Here is a 19,467-nt window from a genome sequence, read left to right as displayed (position 1 = left end):
AATCTTTTGCAGGTTATTCACAAAATAAAACAAAAGCAAGCTGCAGATACTCAGCTGGCACAAAGTGATGTTGCACTACCGACATTAATTAAAGCTCTCACTCCTATGTCATCTGATGACCTCACCCCAAGTCTTTATTAAACATTCACAAATTGAGCAAAAGTTGGTATCAGCAAAAGCTGCACTAGTTTAACTACCAGAGTGATTCGTGAACGGACTCTCCCAAATCAATTTAAATCTGGTTTATGAAGGCTTAGCTTCTACTGGTGGATTTGCAAGTTCAAGCAAAACCCCTTTAACATATTCTAAGCTGACATAAGAATGTTCACTCGTGACTTTGCATCAGTTTAACTAAATTGGATTCAAACCTGAAAAGCAGTGGGAAGGCTAGCCCAAAGCATCAGAGAAGTGAGACTGAAATAGGAAAGAAAGAATGTGAAAAAGTTTGCACCTCTATCTGAGAAGAGCAAGAGGTTGGCTTGGTGGAGATCTTACGTGGCATAGACACATGCATCAGCCCTGCAAGTTTGCTTCCTAACGTGCTCATACTTGTAGGGTCCCCTGGTCCCTGACCCAACATCTCTTTTCTTCCCTGTACCATTGCTGCAGCTGAAATATGTTCAGTCATTCTGAGCTATTGGAGGTAGTGAATTAGCTTGTAAACTGTGATAAAGTGTAATTGAGAATACGTGCTATTGGAAAATCAAATCATTTTATTTTTAGTTTGTCTAACCACACTTAACATGACTAGGGACAGTTAGACCTTTCATTATTAGGAGTTCATATGCTCCAAAATGCACAGGAAAATTGCCAGCACAGTGATGGATTAAATAATGATAATGTTGGGAAGCAAACACTGACAGTAAGACAATAATAATAGTTTGCTCTATTATAATGTCTTTTTCTTGAATAACTGAAAGATCTCTGCATGCCTAGAACAGGAACAAGAAAGTTGTCATTTATACTGCAGTAAGACACTTATTTCTTTGACGCTGTACCTAAATTTCGGAAACAATTGGTCCTGAGGCAAAGGCACAGAGTAGGACTTTTATGGCCAAGAGGACCTGTTTCCATCAGACTTCAGCCCTTTCCCTGTCTTCAAACAGGCTGGGACCTGAGTTTGACACAAGTCCCAGCAGCTCCCATGAGAGGTCTGCAAAATAAGGCTGAACTGTTGCCATCTTGCCCCTCTGGCCCCAGAAAAGATCCCAGTAAGACCAGTATCCCACCTGACAGTTACTGTAGACCCTGGGGTTTTCCACACACGTGCCACCACCCTGCCTAACCCACTGCTTTCCAGGCAGCATTAGAGCCCAGCATAAATTAACTTAAGTCTGCCTGTCCTGAATCATGAAGTCTCCCATGTCTCCTCATTTGTTGTCCATCAGGGAGCTGTGTCAGAGGTGCCACTTCCCTGCAAGTTTCTTCCCAGCAAGGGAGGTTATTGCAGTATTTTAAAAGGATGAGTGGGATGATGATAGACCATTTAATGTGAAAGTGATACTAGGCAAAGTCATGGTGAGGCTGCTACAAGTTACATGCAGGAAAGAAAGCATAATTAATGCTAGTTAGCATGATTTCATGGGAATAGTTCTTGTAAATCCGATATGGTCCTTTGATTTGATTACAAATTATGCTGATGACGGTAACTGTGCTGATATAATATCCTTAGATTTCAGAGAGGAATCTGATACCACGGGACATTGTGATGAAAACACAGGCTTTGTACCAAGCCAAGTAAATATACTTTAAATTAATTTTAAATGGCTGATGGATCTCAAAAAATAATTGTAAACAGTGATGACACTGTAAATTTGGTGATGAGTGTCTCAGGGTGAGGGATGCTTCAGAATGAGAACTGTCCTTAATCTGGACTTTAACAGCATCTGGAAGAAAATATAAAATCTTTGCTGACAACACACAAAGTGAGCGGAGTAGTAAGTGATATTACGGATAAGGGAATTATACTGACTGATCTGGATCACCATGAAGAACAGATCAATTGTACAACATGCATTTTAATAAAACCACATACGTCGTACACCTCGGGAGGAGGAAAGTAGGTCACCCCGGGGGACGTTTCTTGGAAAACAGCAGCTGAGAAGGACTTAGGGATTGGGATGACTGTTCAACAGGACACAAGCTTTTGGGCAGGTCCAATAAATGAGGTGACTATTACAATCCCTCAATATGTAGGGAAATAACCCAGCAAGCAGAGGGAGAGGGCAGTACTTCAATACTGGAATTCCACCAAACTGCTGCAAATGGGGTGGTAAAAATGGGAAAGTCTCTGCAGGGAGCTGTGAGCGTGATTAGAAATCTGAAGGAATCATGACAGTTAGAAAGAAGCTCTGTTTCTTTAATTTTTTTAATTACCCAAAGCAACATTGACTGGTAACTCACATGCAGTGAAGATGGGAATAATAGGAGAAGATATCTAACAGCAGATGACTAGTGCCTCAAGTTCAACAAATTCAACCTAAAAATACGGCACCTCTTTCTAACAGTGAGGGCAAAGGACACCGGGAATAGATTATCTAATAATAAAATTTTTGTCCATTATTTGACATTATGACACTGTAAATTAGATGTCTTTGCAAAAGCTGCGCCCAGGCTTGGCTAGGAGTTATAGCCTGGGGGTGAAATTACTGTGGGAAGTCTGGTGGGCTCTCCTGTAGCAAAGGGAGGATTTAACACATTATGCAAGTCTATCTCCGGATTCAAAATCTGAATCAGCTTCGGCTGAGGAGGTGGCCCATGAGATCAGGAGAGCTGGGGGCCGGGCACAGACTATAGATTTGCACCACTGTGGATTAGGGCCGAGGGTGGCTCAGTTTCTAGGCTATCCCTAACGAAGTCACCTGGAAGGTGGTTTCAGCTATAAAGGTATTGATGGAAACCAAGAGGCGTGAAACCTTTTCTTATACATGGCTATGTATGTTGCTATTCCTAGATGCAGCAGAAATTCAGCCCTTTCCATGGCAAGGTTTGCAGCTGAACTTTTAACATGAATTTATGATAATAACTTGCCTTTATGTATCCAGGTCTTTAAGTCTTCTCACTTGCCTCAGTGCAAATCAGGAGTGCTTCCAGCAGACCAAATGCCATCATGCTGGTGTAAGAGCAGAAGCAGCGAGAGAAGAATAAACCCCCCTGTTAATAATTCATTTGGAGAGGAGTTACAGGATTTGCTTCAGCTTCATGTCGTGTTCTGTTATCTACAAGTCATCGAACATAATTCAGAAGAAAGAAAAAAGCAGGATGCAGGCATGGCCATCACTGGCACTGCTGAAACCCACTGGATGTCTGTGTCCTGTCACAGGGCTTGCGGGCAGGAGCTGGGTTCAGCACTGTATGTAACATAGGTGCAGTGGCTTTTTGCTGGCAGGGATTAAAATTGAACAAAAATATTGTCCCGCATAGCAGCAAATGACAGCTACTTCGACAAGGGCCAGGGCTATATCCAAGTAAGCCCTTGATTTGGAAATTATTTGGCATTTTCATTAAAGTAGTAAACTTGATCTTAAAACAACAAAGTTAGAAATTGATTAACATCCAAAACTGAAAGATAAAATCAGGAAAAAAAAAAAAAGCAATTGAAAAGTCATCAGGAATGGGCCTATACAGAAAAAAAAATTTTAAATGGTCAAGCAGCTTTTTCTATGTGAAAATTAGCTTCATTCATAAATGCACAAAATACAAATCTGAGTTTTGAAAGATCTACATAATTTTGTATTGTATATTGTAGATGAAGCTGCTGCTATACATGCATGAAACCCATTTTACTCTTCCGGGTATTTTTCTTCCTCAGCAATGCAAAAATGATGGGGAAACGACCGTTACATTATTAGCTTGTCAGAAAACTGGACACTAATACAAGAGAAAACAAGATCTGACATTTTCCATAATCAGATTCACAATAGAATAAAATTTAATTTTTATGGATCAATATCACCTTGTCTCAGTTTCAGAAATGTAGATGGAGAAGAGGAAGAGCTTAGTGTCTGCCTACCAGATTTTAATCACCAAAGCATGATAGAGATGGAGACAAATTCATGTAGTGGGGCTGGTGTCTGCTGCAATGCTGTCAGGCAGCTTTGCCTGGACCATGTAGCGGCAACATCTCCAAAAGCTGTGAATATGCAGAAACCTTGTTGACATAGGAAGGAGAAAACTACATTTTGCGATAGTGTTCTTCCCTCAGAAAATATCTTTAGTATAATGTTTGGCATGCATAAACATCTTAATGTTCAAAACAGTACATGATGTGCGTCTTGCCTGGTTGATGTACTGGTATTATAATGCTGCATTCAAACCTGGCAGCTGTAGAGGGTCTGTGGATCGTCTGAAATTATCATTTCTTTTGCATGGCTTCAGGATGGTGTCCATTGCCAGTGCCATCATTCCCACACCTTAAAAGCTCCTTTTGCTTTTCATTTTTATGATTTTACACAGGGGTTTACAGCCCTGCCCAGGTTGGTGTGTAGGAACTTTACAGCATGTCACAGGAAAAAATAATGCATTTTTTGTTAAATTAGAATGGTTTCACTGTTTTAATCATGCATACTGATCAGACAGGGGAAGCTGGCTTCATACAGTATGTCTCAATCAGTTGTTATTTAAATAAGCAAAATTTATCACAGCTAGAGTTCACATCCCAAGGACTATGGAGGCCTGAGTTCAGTAAAAGATTTCAGAAATCTTTTTTTGTCTCTTCTGAGACACTGTGATGTACCCCCGCTGTTTCCAATTAATCATATGATTATGAGAGATAGTTTGACTGAAGTGTATTAATCCAGTAGGATCTGAGAGGTCAAGATGACTTCACAGATTGCTCCTGAATTAAAAGATTCCTCTTAAAAAAACATCATCCCATGCATGGGATGCCAACAGATTAACTTTTCAGTTACAAAAGGAAAAAAATAATCGTGCGTGAAGCCTTTAATGGTGGTCTGGCTCCTTAGGTAGTGTTAATAGTTACCCACCTGTCACCATATGAGGGTTAAGCCTAGTTAATCAAGAGTGCACAACAGCTTGTTAGTTAAGTGTCTATATAAGTGCTGACATCAATTCTGGTTTTCCTCTCCTGTTTCCCCCAAGGTGGTGGTCAATGCCCTCGTGGGAGCCATCCCTTCCATCATGAACGTTCTGCTCGTCTGCCTCATCTTCTGGCTTATCTTTAGCATTATGGGAGTGAACCTGTTTGCTGGGAAGTTTGGGAAGTGCATTAATAAGACAGAAGGAGATATGCCTTTAGACTCTAAAATTATTAACAACATGAGTGACTGTATACTCTATAATGTGTCAGGCACGTTTTACTGGACAAAAGTTAAAGTTAACTTCGATAATGTTGGTGCTGGGTACCTGGCTCTGCTACAAGTGGTAAGTGTGACCACCAGAAACTAACGGGAAAATGTCACTTGTTCCCATTGAAATCATCAGTTTAAAGACTCAAGTTAACCTTTATGCTTTTCTGGGATTTTCAGCCTTACCCATCAGGGGAATGCCTTTCGTCAAGTGTAAATGAGTCATATTTGGCTTATTAATTTGGCCTAGACATATTTATGGCAGCTTCTGGTTTTAATCTGAATTTCTGCTGCATCACTGCTATACCCTGGGAGGTGATTGGACCCTTGAGGTGAATTAAAGACCACTTTGTCAATATTGTAATCCAGAGCAAAGTTCAGTTCCAGAAACAAGAAGTCATGGTCCAGGAAGGCTTGTTCATGCAGACAGAGTGCACTGGCCTTCCTGAACAGCCTGGGACTTCACTATACCCTGCTGGGAAAAAAATGAAGTTGCAGTGCCTTCAGTTACTCAGCTGAAGTTATTGCATAAAGCTGTAGTCACAGAGGAATCTTAATTTACAGTCCTCTGCTCACCTTCCATGGAGATGTTCAAGAAGGACACTGGTGCCTCTCGTTCTGGTTCCTCACCTCATTTCCACCTGCTAAACATAATGAGTCAGACTGAACCTAACCATGAAACATGGTGGTGATCAGATTGCTGTAATGCCATACAGCCTGGTCTCGCTGGAAGGGTGGCAAAAGCATATCAGAGAAGAGACTTGAGGTTCAAAGGTGATGGCAATACTTGACCTATAAAGACAGAAGTAAGCCACTTTTACAGCGTTTTTCAGCAGCAAATGTAAAACATGGATAAATGGGTTGTATGCGCTGAGATTTACTGCGTTGTGACGCAGCACAACCTAATGGATAGAGCCACAGGAGACTCCATCTTCTTGTCCAGGCTCTGCCGCTGGACTACTGAGTGATTTTAGACTAATTGCTTTGTGTTTCAATTCCATGGGGCCCTCATGTAAAATAGTGGTAATGATACTTATTTCCATTGTTCCCAATTTGCCCTGAAGCCTAGCAATGACAAGGGCTGGATATGCACTAGGAGTGTTTGTTGTGTTGCATTTTATGTATGCAGAGTTCAACAAGTCCCTTGCTACATCCTTGGACTTTCTTGAAGCTCCTGTGATGGCATTCCTTGCTTCTGGGATAAAGACTTGCATTCTTGGAGCTTAATTCGGTGGTCACATATAGACATCCACCCTTCGCAACGAGTAGAGTACTGCCCTGGGCCCCACCTGCCCTTCCAAGCAGGCACGTGCCTCCCACGCATCCCCATCAGATCTGCCAGCCCTTCTCCTTCCCATGATGCAAGTTCGCTTTCTCCCAGATCTTTTTTTTCTCTGTCACAGATAAGTGACATAGCTCCATGAAGTAGGTTTCCTTTCTTGTAGAAACGCTTATCCTTCTGTACTCTGTTCCTGGTACACATACACTTTAGTTTGCCATCTTCTCACCACTGCCCATCGAGTCTTTGCTTTCATACCCTCTGGAAAGCAGAAAGGTTAGAATGGGCACAACTACTGCTGGTTCTTTCCATGACATAAAGCTGAACTTGCTGAGAGCAAGAGCTTTTATCTTTTGCATGTCATTATGATATTCAGCTCACCCATGCAGGGTAGATTAATTCACTTTGAACGTCTTTAATTAGATTTTCCGTTCTATATAGCGCTTTCTTTGTCTTTTAGTTAAACATCCAATCTAGCTGAGCAAATATTTCCAGTTTTAAAATACTGTGCCTTACCTGAAGCTTTTTATCTTCTCCATGACTGCATAAAAGGTGCTTAGTTTGGTGAAAAAATGCCATCAGAGTAGTAGTTATTCCTTCACCATTTCTTCTATAAGACTCAAACTTCACCTTTCTGAAAATCTGAAACTTTTCATAAGCTGGCATTGCCTAAGGAGTATCCTGAAGCAGTCTATTCTACTATTCTGCAGTATCAGTTCCTGGACACGTGGCACTGGTGATACTGGTTGCGTTCAGCAAGTGGGACTGCCTTCTGTTAGGATCAGTGATGGCAGAAGAAATATAACTGGTCGTAAGGTGGATCTTGGCACATATATGAAGGGATGATTTAGTACTGCTGTTTTCCAGCTGAAAATGGACTTAACGACCCTGCAGGTTTCTTTCAAACCTATGATCCTGTATTGGGTTGCAAAGAAGTAGGTTTTCCAGTTGCAGAAGTACAAAAGAGGTGCCGTAAATGTAGAGTCTGTGCAGGCTGGACAAACTGGTTATGGCAGAAAATGAGGGAGCCCTAAAACCTTGCTCAGCTTCTATGGCAGGTGCTGGCTCCTTCTTCCAGGAGGAAGGGCAGGAGCCAGATGCCATTAGGGGATTGATTTTAACTTTCATCCTGCACCTGGAGCTCTTACATCTGCTGCTAGCGACAGTCTTAGGCAATAAAGCATGAAGATGACAGCCACAGAGAAGGGACCCAAACATCTGGATCTCCTTTGCCAGACTCCAGCTGAGGAGTGTTGGTTACAGGTGCTCCTTGCCAAATATCCTCCGTATGGGGTCGCATTTCATGAGCAAACTACCGTAGGAATTGCAGGGGATCAGTTAACAGTCAGCTTTCCTAAAGAGACAGACACATCCAGGCATCTTTGCGCACACTGAGACAGCACGTAGCAATGATGAAATAAGCCTTTTGGTTACAATCCTCCAGGATCCAAAATATGAGCTTTTAAGTGGGACTTGTCTTTTGACTGTTGACATTTTCAGCTGCTGCAACACACTCTTTAAGTGACTTTAAAGTTACCATTGGATGCCTGAATGTGTCTGAAAATTCAAATGGAAATATGTAGAACAAATCTGTCAGTCTAATGTTCTGTCTTCACTTCTACAGCATCCTTGAAAGAAATGAGAAGTTGCTACTATGGAATCCTTAAGACTTACTACTATCCAGAGGCAAACTTTCTGACAATGTAGTTGAGAACTGTGTGAAACTTTCCCAAAATATTCTTTCCTATTTTCCTACCTTGTTTAGGATCCATCCTGTTGTTCTGAAGATGCTACTTTGAATTAATGAGTCTGAGAAAACATTCATGTGAAGTGGACAGTCAAGTTTCAAGCTTCTCCAACTAACAAACAGGCTGTCTCAAAACAGATTACTAAAATAGGAGGTAGTCTCTGCTCACTCTACAAGCAAGAGAAATGCCTCATTCACAGGGAGGAAAAGATCTTCATTATCGCGACTTTTTAATTTGCAAGAAGGATGTTTCACTCTTCTGGGGATTTAACACCCTTAACACCCTAATCTGTTAGGAAAAAAATTATTGCTACAACCCAATGCTTCAGTAATGCTTTTCCTATATTCCCAGAATTGCTTTGCAGATTGTAGCACCTATGTTCTATAAATCTGTATTTGAGCTAAACAAAGAAACATCTTAAATTTCCAGTAGGCGTTTTGCATTTCCCTTGCAGAATCCTTCCTTTCACATTATGATCACGACAGATTTTTTTGCAACGTATCTTGAAGTTTCAGCAACCTATTGAAGAACACCAAGAAAACAAGTGGTCTCTCATGCAGCATCTGGCTTGGTTGGAAAAGTTCTCCTTAGACAGGAAAAGACTTACATCTAATATGTCCTACAACTCTTTGTCACTCTGGGACTCCAGATAAGGAATGGGAAGATAACAGAAGCACTCCTAGACCAGTACAGCAATCAGGAGCTGTAGAGTTAAATCATGCCCTCATGCCAGGTTCGAAGTCATGACCGAGCTCGTAAATCAGCTACAAAATGGTCATGAGACAGCGGCGTGTGTCTAAAGTTACTGAGTTACACGATCTCTTGGCCTTCTGTAAACTGTAATACTGGATTTTACTTTCACAGTGGATGCAAAATGTGCAAAAAATCCGTGCTTCTGAACAAACCATAAATTGCTGCGCCTGAGTAGATTTCTCTGTATGCCCAAAGATCAGGAGTAAGTGGTATTTCCATGAGGAATTCCTGGTGGAAATTCAAGGAAAGCAGAGGCAGTGCCCTTGGAGCCTGCATAGCCCAGCACAGTGCAAACCTCTGGAATGCTCTGGTGGGTCCAGTGCTTGGGGGTGTCCTTGCCAGTAAATCATCTTAATGCAAAATAAACATAGAACAAATGTTTGGTATAAAATTGCTGTTATGATGAAGTTGAACAAACTGACAAATTCAACAGAAAAGCCAGCAGATAGTGAGTTATCCTAGCCAACTTAAATATATGTAGTTTGGCTGTACTGTTGGTGGCTGTGGTTTAGCTTTCAGAAGTTTCTCTTGCCAATAGTAATGCTTAAAGAAGCATTTCAGAAATGCAAAGACCAGTATTTCTGCCGTCAGAAGCAGACATTTTTATTGCACTATTGCAGTCCTTTTCTAGACACACACCCCCCTTGCAGATTTAATGCTTTGTTTTATTTTAAGGCACCATTTGGTTATACAATAAATGGTTTGAGGGCAGCTAGTGCCATCCCACCTATTCTCCTCCTCACTAATTTACTGCATTGCAACTCTAACCACCAGTCAAATAACAAAATGTAATCCCATCCCAAGATGAGTTTATCGGTAGATAATCTCATCACATGACAGTTTCAGTAGAAAATGGTGTTTCTCTGGATAGCTTCCAGACAGGATAATATCACAAACACTCCCATGAAGATATTGTCACTTCCTTATCCAGAGTGTAAGTGGTTACTAATTCCAGATAAATAATTTCTTTCCCCAGTGTTATATTTCTTCCATTCTCAGTATCTTTTACCCTCTGCAGATGAAGTGTCTAGGGAAGCTTTCCAGAAGCCTTATGGATTTTTAATTCTCTTACTTCTGGACAACTGGGAAAAGCAGAAAATCACAGTACTTCATTCTCTTAATATTTATTTTTGTCAGATCACTTCATCGTCTGTTATCACTATAAACCACTGCGCCTTGCAGTAGAGTCTCTCGTGTCTGTGGTACACATTGAGGGGTAAAATAGCTACTCAAGAGAAAAGATTTCCTCCCAAGTGGGAGAAAAGTACAGGCTAAGATCATATAATTTTGTGACACAGGGAAAGGATTTCTTGTTTCATCCTGTCCACCCTTCTTGAACGGCACTTTGAGCTGGAAGCTGCAAGCAACTGTAATGACACTAGAAAATCTTTCATCAGAATAGAAAGAGAAAAGCAAAAAAGGAAAATATTAGAACAGTCGAGGAGGATCAGCATGACAGGTTCAAATAATTATTTGTTTCAATAAAAGTGCTGATTTTTCCTGTAAACACTTTACATCCAAAGTGTTTTTTAACACAGTACCATGGAATAGATTTTCCAAAGGGTTCTGATTTGGGGGATTTAATCTCTTTCAACCAATAGATAAAAATGAATGTAACCTTTCAAACATTATTTTATATATACTTTCATGAGAAATACGGTTGACCTCTTGTACAACATTTTCCTTTGGCTCAGCAGCCTTCAGAGGGAAATGGGAAGGCAGTGTAACCTCCAGGATTTAATTTAATAATAGAGAGTGTATAATGGAGCATTTCTAAAACCGCTGGATGTACCCAGCTCAACACAAATGCCTGGGTTTCTCCTGGGAACCACTGGCCAAGTTCCTGTTAGCATTATCTGGAATTGTGTGCCTACACACCAGGAGAAAATTCAACCTAAGTGTCAGTAGGATGCAAAAAAATATTGGGCCTGGATCTGTCATGCATGCTAGTGTAAATCTGTTTAAATAAATAAATCTAAAAATGCCTCATTATCTGCTCACACTGATTTTAAATCCAGTGAAAATCTAAACGGGTCAGAAGTCAAATGAGAAACAATCCCAGAGAACTAAAAAAAGTCAATGTGGCTTAGGCCAGAGTCAGACCTAATGCCAGGCATGTTTGGCATCAGGCTGTGTCTAATTAAGAGGTATATATTGAGAGCAAAGAGTCATGTTTTTGCTACAGAATAGTAAAAAAATCACTTCTACATGTTTCTCCTAGGAGAGTTGTGACTGCCCTTTCTCCATTGCACGTTCCAGAAAGAGGCACTGACTTCTGTGGAATCCCTCCTTGTTTAAACAATTAAGAAAAAAAAAAGTAAAATTTTTTAAAAATTAAAAAAAAAAATCTGAACAGTAAAGCAGATTGAATTTCCAGGGCCAGGCTCACAGCAGGTGTTGATAGCCTTTGCGCCTTTCAAGTCAGCTGTGATTTATGCGACTCCCTGGGCTTTGACACTGCCTTGATTTACCCTGTTTTAAAAAAGGGCAGAATCCAAGCTTCAGTGGGATCCTACAACATAGTCACTGCCCATCAGTCTGAACAAGCAATATGGATGGCATCCAGCTCACCTGGTCCGAGACTTGTGCAGGATAGCACTCTGAGTTGTCCTGTGTAGCCATATCTCTTCATTACTTGAAATTCTGAAGGTCAAAGCTTCCAAAGATTTAATTGCCATGTTTTCTCTCCTTTTTAAAATCTTTTTTAAAAACCTCTGTTTTATCACTGAAAGTGCAGAAAATCAGAAAACGTGAATGAGAGAATCCAGGAGAAAACCATTCTGTAATGATTTTAAATATCTAAATGAACACGAATTCATAGATACATATTGCTTTAAAAGAGAGGCAATTCATTAACTGTGAAAAACACGTTCAACATTGCATTTTTGAAAACTCATCACAGAGATTATATCATTTCAAGATATACTTATTTAATATGCTTAATTATATATTTTGGGGGGTTTTTTTCAGGCCACATTTAAAGGTTGGATGGATATTATGTATGCAGCAGTGGATTCACGAGAGGTAGGTCACTACAAGGAAATGAATCACTTCCTTTTCCATTGACATTTGCAGCATGCATGATGTTTAACAACAAAAAAAATACACAGAGGTTGCCAGTCCTTGCCTTACCCTGGTTGAGACAGTTGCAGACCTTCATTTTTTGCAGCTGCTACTGAAGCATCACGATCCTGAGATTAAAACAAATGTAGCCCTCAGTTCTACACAACTGATTTTTCTATTAGTATTGCAAAACTCCCAGCACAGAGAGGCGCCTCCAGGGTGAGAGTGAGTCTACTGAAACCCTAAATTGTCCTCTCTGTTTCTTCCACTCTCCCAGTTGACTCCCATATTTTCCAAGGCTCTAACTTCTGCTAATAGACCCTCTCTAAAAGCACTGGGATAAATTACATTCCCCTGTAACGGACATACTCAACCCTCCCTGTATCTTCACCTTAGTCAAGTTTCTCTGCAACCAGCAGCTCCATCCAAGAAGGGCTGGGAGGTCTCCTGGCAGGGAAAGAGGCTGGTGTGAGCTTCCAGCTCAGGCTTGAGATGTGCTGGAGCTCTGAGTGCTGGGGACTGCCCAGTTCTTACTTGTATCCTGTTCAGCTTTCAGGTTTCCTAAAAAAAAAAAAAAAAAAAAAAAGGCATTTCACTTGCTACATCACATGTGGTTTGTTTATTTTTTATGGAAGGACCTGTTGTCTCCTTTCCCTCTTTTAATAATATTAAAGAAACAAGATTACACTTACTGTTAATTTTTGAGATAGTTATCTGGTACTGGGAATTTGACAGGCTGAATTGAGTAAAAGGGAGTCGAGCCCTAAATGGAGGAATAAGCGGTGGAAAAGCCTCATGGCATCATAGAGGCAGAGAATTACCTTTGCATAGCATAGCTCATGATGTTGATTTATTCTTGTACTACATGTACACGTGTGTGTATCCTCCCTTCTGCTGAATGAAACACATGGGTTACACGTGAGAAAATACGACGTTTAGGGAAATGCGAGCTTCTGGCTTCTTGGTGAGATACCTGGAGCTGACGAGGCAAACTTGAGCATTTTTGCCAAATGTAGTACGTGTGATTTGAGGCTATCAGACTGTGTTGCTCAGTTCTTCAGCAAGAGAAATTCTTCATTTCCACCCTTCATAAATGAAAAATTGTACTTCTAAATACAGTGCTCTTCAGTAGCGTTTAATTATACTTTCGCTTTTTATAAGTAACATTAGTTCATATAAGATTGGGTATAATCAGGAGATTGATTCTCTTCCCCTTCTGGGTTCAGACTGAGAACATTTTATAGGATTTATTCTGAAGTTGCGCTTTCTGGAGCAGTGTGATCGCTATGGCAGTGTTATGAAATGTAGCTGAAATGACCATGGCATTGCAGATGCCAGTAGAATCATAGAATCATTTAGGTTGGAAAAGACTTTAAGATCATCGAGTCCAACCATAAACCTAATACTGCCAAGTCCACCACAAAACCACGTCCCTACGTGCCACATCCACACGTCTTTTAAATACCTACAGGGATGGCAACTCAGCCACTTCCCCGGGCAGCCTGTTCCAATGCTTGACAACCCTTTCGGTGAGGAAATTTTTCCTAATATCCAAACTAAACCTTCCCTGGTGCAAGATTGTCTGATCATGATCAGGCAGACACCTTCGAGACACAGTCCTTATTATTCTCTGAATTGCTATCCTTCCCCCTAAATCTTCATCAATTTAAATTTGCTTGTTTGACCATTTTTGAATATTTTAAAAATATTATTATTAATTCTCATACTAGAACAATTACACATAATAAGATAGTAAACGTCAAACAGAGACCGAGGAGTGCTGACTCTGCTAGTGGGAGTTACACTGTTTTTCCTGTTTCATAATCTCTATTGCCAATGGACAGTTCTCTTTTTAACTGCATTAATATTTTGATATGTGCAGAAATGGTGTCATTTTCACATTTTCCCTTTTCCCTTTGCAGTGTGAGGAGCAGCCTGAATGGGAATGTAATTTGTACATGTACCTGTACTTTGTGATTTTCATCATCTTCGGGTCTTTCTTCACATTGAACCTCTTCATTGGTGTCATCATTGACAATTTTAACCAACAAAAGAAAAAGATAAGTAGTGCATATGCTACACATCACCTTGTGATTGCTGCAGAGACCAGGGCAAGGGATAGATTTAAAAGCAGTTCTTTTGCCACATTACCCTCGAGATTAGCATTGACAGAACAGCCGCAGAAACCACTTTTACAAAAGCACAGCTGTAGCAGCCCCTAATGTCCCCATAGGATGAGCATCCTGAAAATACAGGCTGGGGGATTATATTCCCCACAGAAAGCAGTGAAGCAGCTCCATGCGGACGGGATCTCTGGCACAAACTCTGCCGCAGGGGCACAGACCACCGTGGTGTCCCCCATGCACAAACAGCTCAACCCAGTCTCCTCAACCCATCACCCCCCTGCCCCAAGGTCCAGGCAGGGTCACGGAGGAGCAGCCTGGCCTGAGAGCTGTGTTTCTCACTGCTTTGTAGGGTCTAAACAAAGGGCTGAGTTTCTTATATTTTGTCCTCTCGCCCTGGACCTTCCTCGAGTGCAGACAGAATCGGAGTCTTGCTCCTCCTCGGTTGCCCGCACTGCTCCATCTCCTGCCCTTTGCCTCCATGCGATAAGCAGCTCCTTGCACTGCATCTCAACAAGCCCTCCTTAGATACTTTGATGAAAGCTACATGAAATAAGAAAATAGAAGAAGAAGATGCAGCCCTGAACTGGTTTTTTTCCATCAAAAGTAATAGCTTTTTTCTCACCCTATACTTAGGTGGCCAGGACATCTTTATGACAGAAGAACAGAAAAAGTATTATAATGCAATGAAAAAACTAGGATCTAAGAAACCTCAAAAGCCAATCCCAAGGCCACTGGTAAGGATGGCATAATTCGGTTGAACTTTGTGTAATAGCTGAACATTTAATAAAATAAATGCAATTCAACTTCCCGGTGTAGGAGGGTTGATCACTCCCAGATGAAAGCCACTTAGTATTTACATGGTTTGATTTTGGACAATATTTGCAAGTCCAGTGACCTGTGGTACAAAATTCCCACTGTTCTGCAATATTGACTAAAAGTCCAATTTACGTATGCATTTACATAAGCCAGTGGCCACATGCCTGTATTGAATGAAGTCATGGCCCCAGTCCAGGGTCTTTTTTCAGTAGTTTCAAGAAGCATTAGGAGTAAATGGGTTTGAAAACTATCATACAACCATTTGTCATCATCTCTAAGTTCATGAAGTTCCAATCAGAAACAGTATACTGTCTATTTTCCTCTACTTTCTGATCAATCAGGAGACAATGATGTCATCATTTTGGCATGGTTCAAATTTCCTAACTAAATCTTCTCCTTTCCTCCAGAACAAATACCAAGGTTTTATTTTCGATGTCGTCTCAAAACAAGCCTTTGATGTCTCTATCATGATTCTCATCTGCCTTAACATGGTTACCATGATGGTGGAAACGGATGACCAAAGTCAAGAAAAAGTGAACATCCTCCATAAAATCAACATGCTTTTTGTTGCCATCTTCACTGGGGAGTGCATTATCAAAATGCTGGCTTTGCGACACTACTACTTCACCAATGGCTGGAACATATTTGACTTTGTCGTCGTGATTCTGTCTATCGTAGGTAGGTGAACCTAGATTTTCACCCAAACTCCAAAGTTAAAAAGGCAGACGTGAAATTAATTAGACAAAGTTAAAGGCTTTGTGCAATAATATACACTTCCAACTCAGAGAATTGGATCCTAAGCATTTTTTTTAATATGTAATGATAATATAACATAATACTACCAAACAATAACTTGTGTGATCAGCAAAATGATGTAGTTTATCATACCACCGTATTGGTTTTAATATACGCTTAATGGTTCATGGTGATAAAACATGGTCCAGAACTGGCACCATACACTTAACCCTGGTTCTGTGTAACAGCCAAAGACAGAGAAGTAAAAAAGTCACACGAAAAGGGCACATGTGAATTGCTATTGTTTTACTATTTCCTTTTTATTACAACAGTATGAAATAGTCCTTCAGGGCAGGTTTGGGCAGGTGCAGTGAGTCTGGCTGTTCTCAGCCCTGTTGTCACTAGAGCTCCACACCCTCATGATCAACTGATCCAGTGAGCAGAAGGAACTCAGAAATTCAGCTCTTCCAAATAAAATTTCCATTTTGAAGGAGGGAATAGGTGAATGAAAAAAGTGTCACTTTAGGAAAACAGAGCCATCTGCTCATTCACTGATGTTCCTGTTGCTCTAAACTCTCTCTGGTGGACTGGGGAACCTGCAAGATCCCAATGCAGCACATCTCTGGTGCCCAGAGAGCAGCCGGTCTTTTGGGGGCCTTGGACCACCTGTATTTCACAGATTTGGGTCACTCAGGGAACATCACTACCATGCAGCTGTCATCAGAGCCTTGATGTTCTGGATATGCCCATAGCAGCCAGTTAACCACAGCAATCACGTTGGTCATAGTGCTGCCCCATGATCAACCAGGTCATCCCAGTGTCGGAAGACTCGGGCCATGCCAGTGAACCATCTCCCAGGCTGGGCTGGGAGACACGAGCTCAGCACAGCTCAGTGCAGCCAGGGACTGTTGGCATCAATCCAGACCAAGCTGCTGTGTTTCTGCAAGAAAAGTTTAGCTAGAGGGATGCAAGCTCATTTCCTTACTAGTACAATCTTAGCCCTTAGTTCCCTGCCAGCCCATCAGGGAAGCTGGGACAATTAATAAGCAAACAAGCAACCAAGTTCATTTCCAGTAGAAACCTGCACTGTTCTGGTGGTGGCTCAGCAAACAGGCCCAGCACACCAGCGTTTCAGTCAGCTGACTCGCTAACAGTTTACAGACAAAAATATTGTTGTATCAGAAAAATTCTGACCAGCTTCACTCAGGATAAAATTCTCAGGTGGGTCGTGGCCCAAAGCTGCAGATATCTGTGTCCTATCTGAGTTGGTCCTGGTTTCTCATTCCCAATAGACAAGCTTTCCCTTAATAAAACTGCAGCTACCATTGACAACTTTGCTCATAGGCTCAACAAAGTTTGAATGTATTAAATGGGCATGAAAACGTTAACGACAATGCCATTCCCTTTACTGTGGGTCTTCCAGTCTGAGGAACTTTTCATTGATTTTGTCCATAATCCTGACTGATTGCTTTAAAGGGAAGCCTGGGATTATTTCCCATGTACTAACTCGCTGTTTGTCTCTTTCCTTTTCAAGGCACTGTACTTTCTGACATCATCCAGAAATATTTCTTCTCTCCCACACTCTTCAGAGTCATTCGCTTGGCTCGGATTGGCCGGATCCTAAGACTCATCCGGGGAGCCAAAGGAATTCGAACTCTCCTGTTTGCCTTAATGATGTCTCTACCTGCTCTATTCAACATTGGCCTCTTGCTTTTTCTGGTCATGTTCATTTATGCCATTTTTGGCATGGCTAACTTTGCCTATGTTAAGAAGGAGCATGGGATTGATGACATGTTCAACTTCCAGACCTTTGCTAACAGCATGCTCTGTCTCTTCCAAATCACAACGTCAGCTGGCTGGGATGGTCTTCTCAACCCTATTTTAAACACTGGACCACCGTATTGCGACCCAAACCTTCCGAATGCAAATGGTTCAAAGGGAGACTGCGGAAGCCCTGCTGTAGGGATTTTATTCTTTGTTACTTATATCATTATATCATTTCTCATTGTTGTAAACATGTATATAGCCATTATTTTAGAGAACTTCAGTGTAGCCACTGAGGAAAGTACAGAGCCTCTAAGCGAGGATGATTTTGATATGTTCTATGAAATCTGGGAGAAGTTTGACCCCGAAGCCACTCAGTTTATTGAGTATTCTGCACTTTCAGACTTTGCAGACGCGCTGTCAGAACCTTTGCGTATAGCGAAACCAAACAAAATCAAACTCATAGCAATGGACTTGCCCATGGTCAGTGGAGATAGGATCCATTGCTTGGATATTTTGTTTGCTTTTACAAAAAGGGTGCTAGGAGAATCCGGAGAGATGGATGCCCTTAAAATACAGATGGAAGAAAAGTTCATGGCAGCAAATCCATCTAAAATCTCTTACGAACCAATTACAACAACTCTCAGACGGAAACAAGAAGAGGTCTCCGCCATCATCATCCAGCGGGCCTACAGGAGACATTTGTTTCGGCGCTCCATGAAGCAAGCATCTTACCTGTACCGGCACAGAACTTTTGATGGCAGCATCCTCGAGGATGATGCACCCGAGAAGGAGGGTCTTATTGCGTTCATGATGAACGAAAACTACGGCAGGCCAATAGACAAATCAGAAACTCTGTCCTCCACATCTTTCCCTCCATCCTACGACAGCGTCACCAGAGGTACGAGTGATAATCTCCAGCTGAAGATGACGGACTCGAGCAAAAGCGATGAGGCTATAGATTGTCTTCTCTCACCAGACAAGGATAAAGAATCAATTGTTTAAATGTTTGTTTAGAATGCTTTAAAATATTGTTTACAGAATGTAATGCTGTAACTACACAATGATTGAAGCAGCCTTCTTATTAAAAATTAGTTGCAAAAGAAACAATGGAGTTTTTACCCTTAACTACAGGAGTCTAATAAGACATATAACCTTTGACCCTGCTCTTTTTGACTTGGCTCAATATTTATATTTATATGCACAGGAAGAATCTTTGCAGGGTCATAGCTGTTATATCAATGGTGTGAATAAGAATATGCTAGACTGTAAAACAGTAAACACAGTGTATATCTATCCACAGATAAAGCCTGGCTGTATACATTCATTTAAGGTCTTACTCATATTAGTGTGTTTACTTATGGCGATGTATGACCTTGCATTCTAAAAAGAAAAAAAAAATATCACAGCTGCTGTAGCAAAATGTAACACTTACTGTATATGTTGTGAATGGTCTTTCATAAATTTATTATATTTGATATTTTTTTACTTAAAAAAAAAATATGTCTCTTTTTCCATGGAGATTAATGATCCTCACACTCTTCATGATGAACTCTGAGTCAAGGTAATAGGAACTTGCGGGATCCCCATCGTTTGAAGAGGAAAGTTGTTGCAAAGTAAACTATCAAATTAGCAACATTTTAACTGTTTATATACGCTAAGCCCTCCCTCTTGGGACTTGCAACTGCTCATCAGCAGAAATACAAAAAAAAAAAAAACCAGAGAAGGAAATGATGTCAAAATAATGAGAGAAATGGCTTGTTCTATCCTTCAGGAAACTAGACAGTAATGGATTCTGTTTGTAAAACTGTTAATAAAAGCACTAATTTTTTAGTATGTTTCAAGAATCTGCTTTGAATACTGCCAACTCGCCATAG

The 19,467-nt window shown here is 40.9% G+C and overlaps 1 protein-coding gene across 2 annotated transcripts in view; it reads left to right on the top strand.

Annotated features, from left to right (window-relative positions):
- Positions 1-18,965, top strand: part of SCN5A (sodium channel, voltage-gated, type V, alpha subunit) — a 174,672-nt gene extending 155,707 nt beyond the window's left edge. For both annotated transcript variants that reach the window (XM_010561013.1, XM_010561020.1), the window contains 6 exons: positions 5,101-5,382; positions 12,057-12,110; positions 14,072-14,213; positions 14,909-15,009; positions 15,499-15,769; positions 17,361-18,965. In XM_010561013.1, coding sequence (XP_010559315.1) covers positions 5,101-5,382; positions 12,057-12,110; positions 14,072-14,213; positions 14,909-15,009; positions 15,499-15,769; positions 17,361-18,595 — 2,085 coding nt within the window. In that variant the 3' untranslated portion in view covers positions 18,596-18,965. The remainder of the gene's footprint in view (positions 1-5,100; positions 5,383-12,056; positions 12,111-14,071; positions 14,214-14,908; positions 15,010-15,498; positions 15,770-17,360) is intronic.
- Positions 18,966-19,467: the final 502 nt, after the last annotated feature.

Source organism: Haliaeetus leucocephalus, unplaced genomic scaffold (genome assembly GCF_000737465.1).
Source record: "Haliaeetus leucocephalus isolate CR32 unplaced genomic scaffold, Haliaeetus_leucocephalus-4.0 Scaffold0, whole genome shotgun sequence".
In the NCBI taxonomy this organism is placed as follows: domain Eukaryota; kingdom Metazoa; phylum Chordata; class Aves; order Accipitriformes; family Accipitridae; genus Haliaeetus; species Haliaeetus leucocephalus.
Note: the sequence above shows the minus strand (reverse complement) of the source record. Positions and strands in the feature narration are given on the sequence as shown.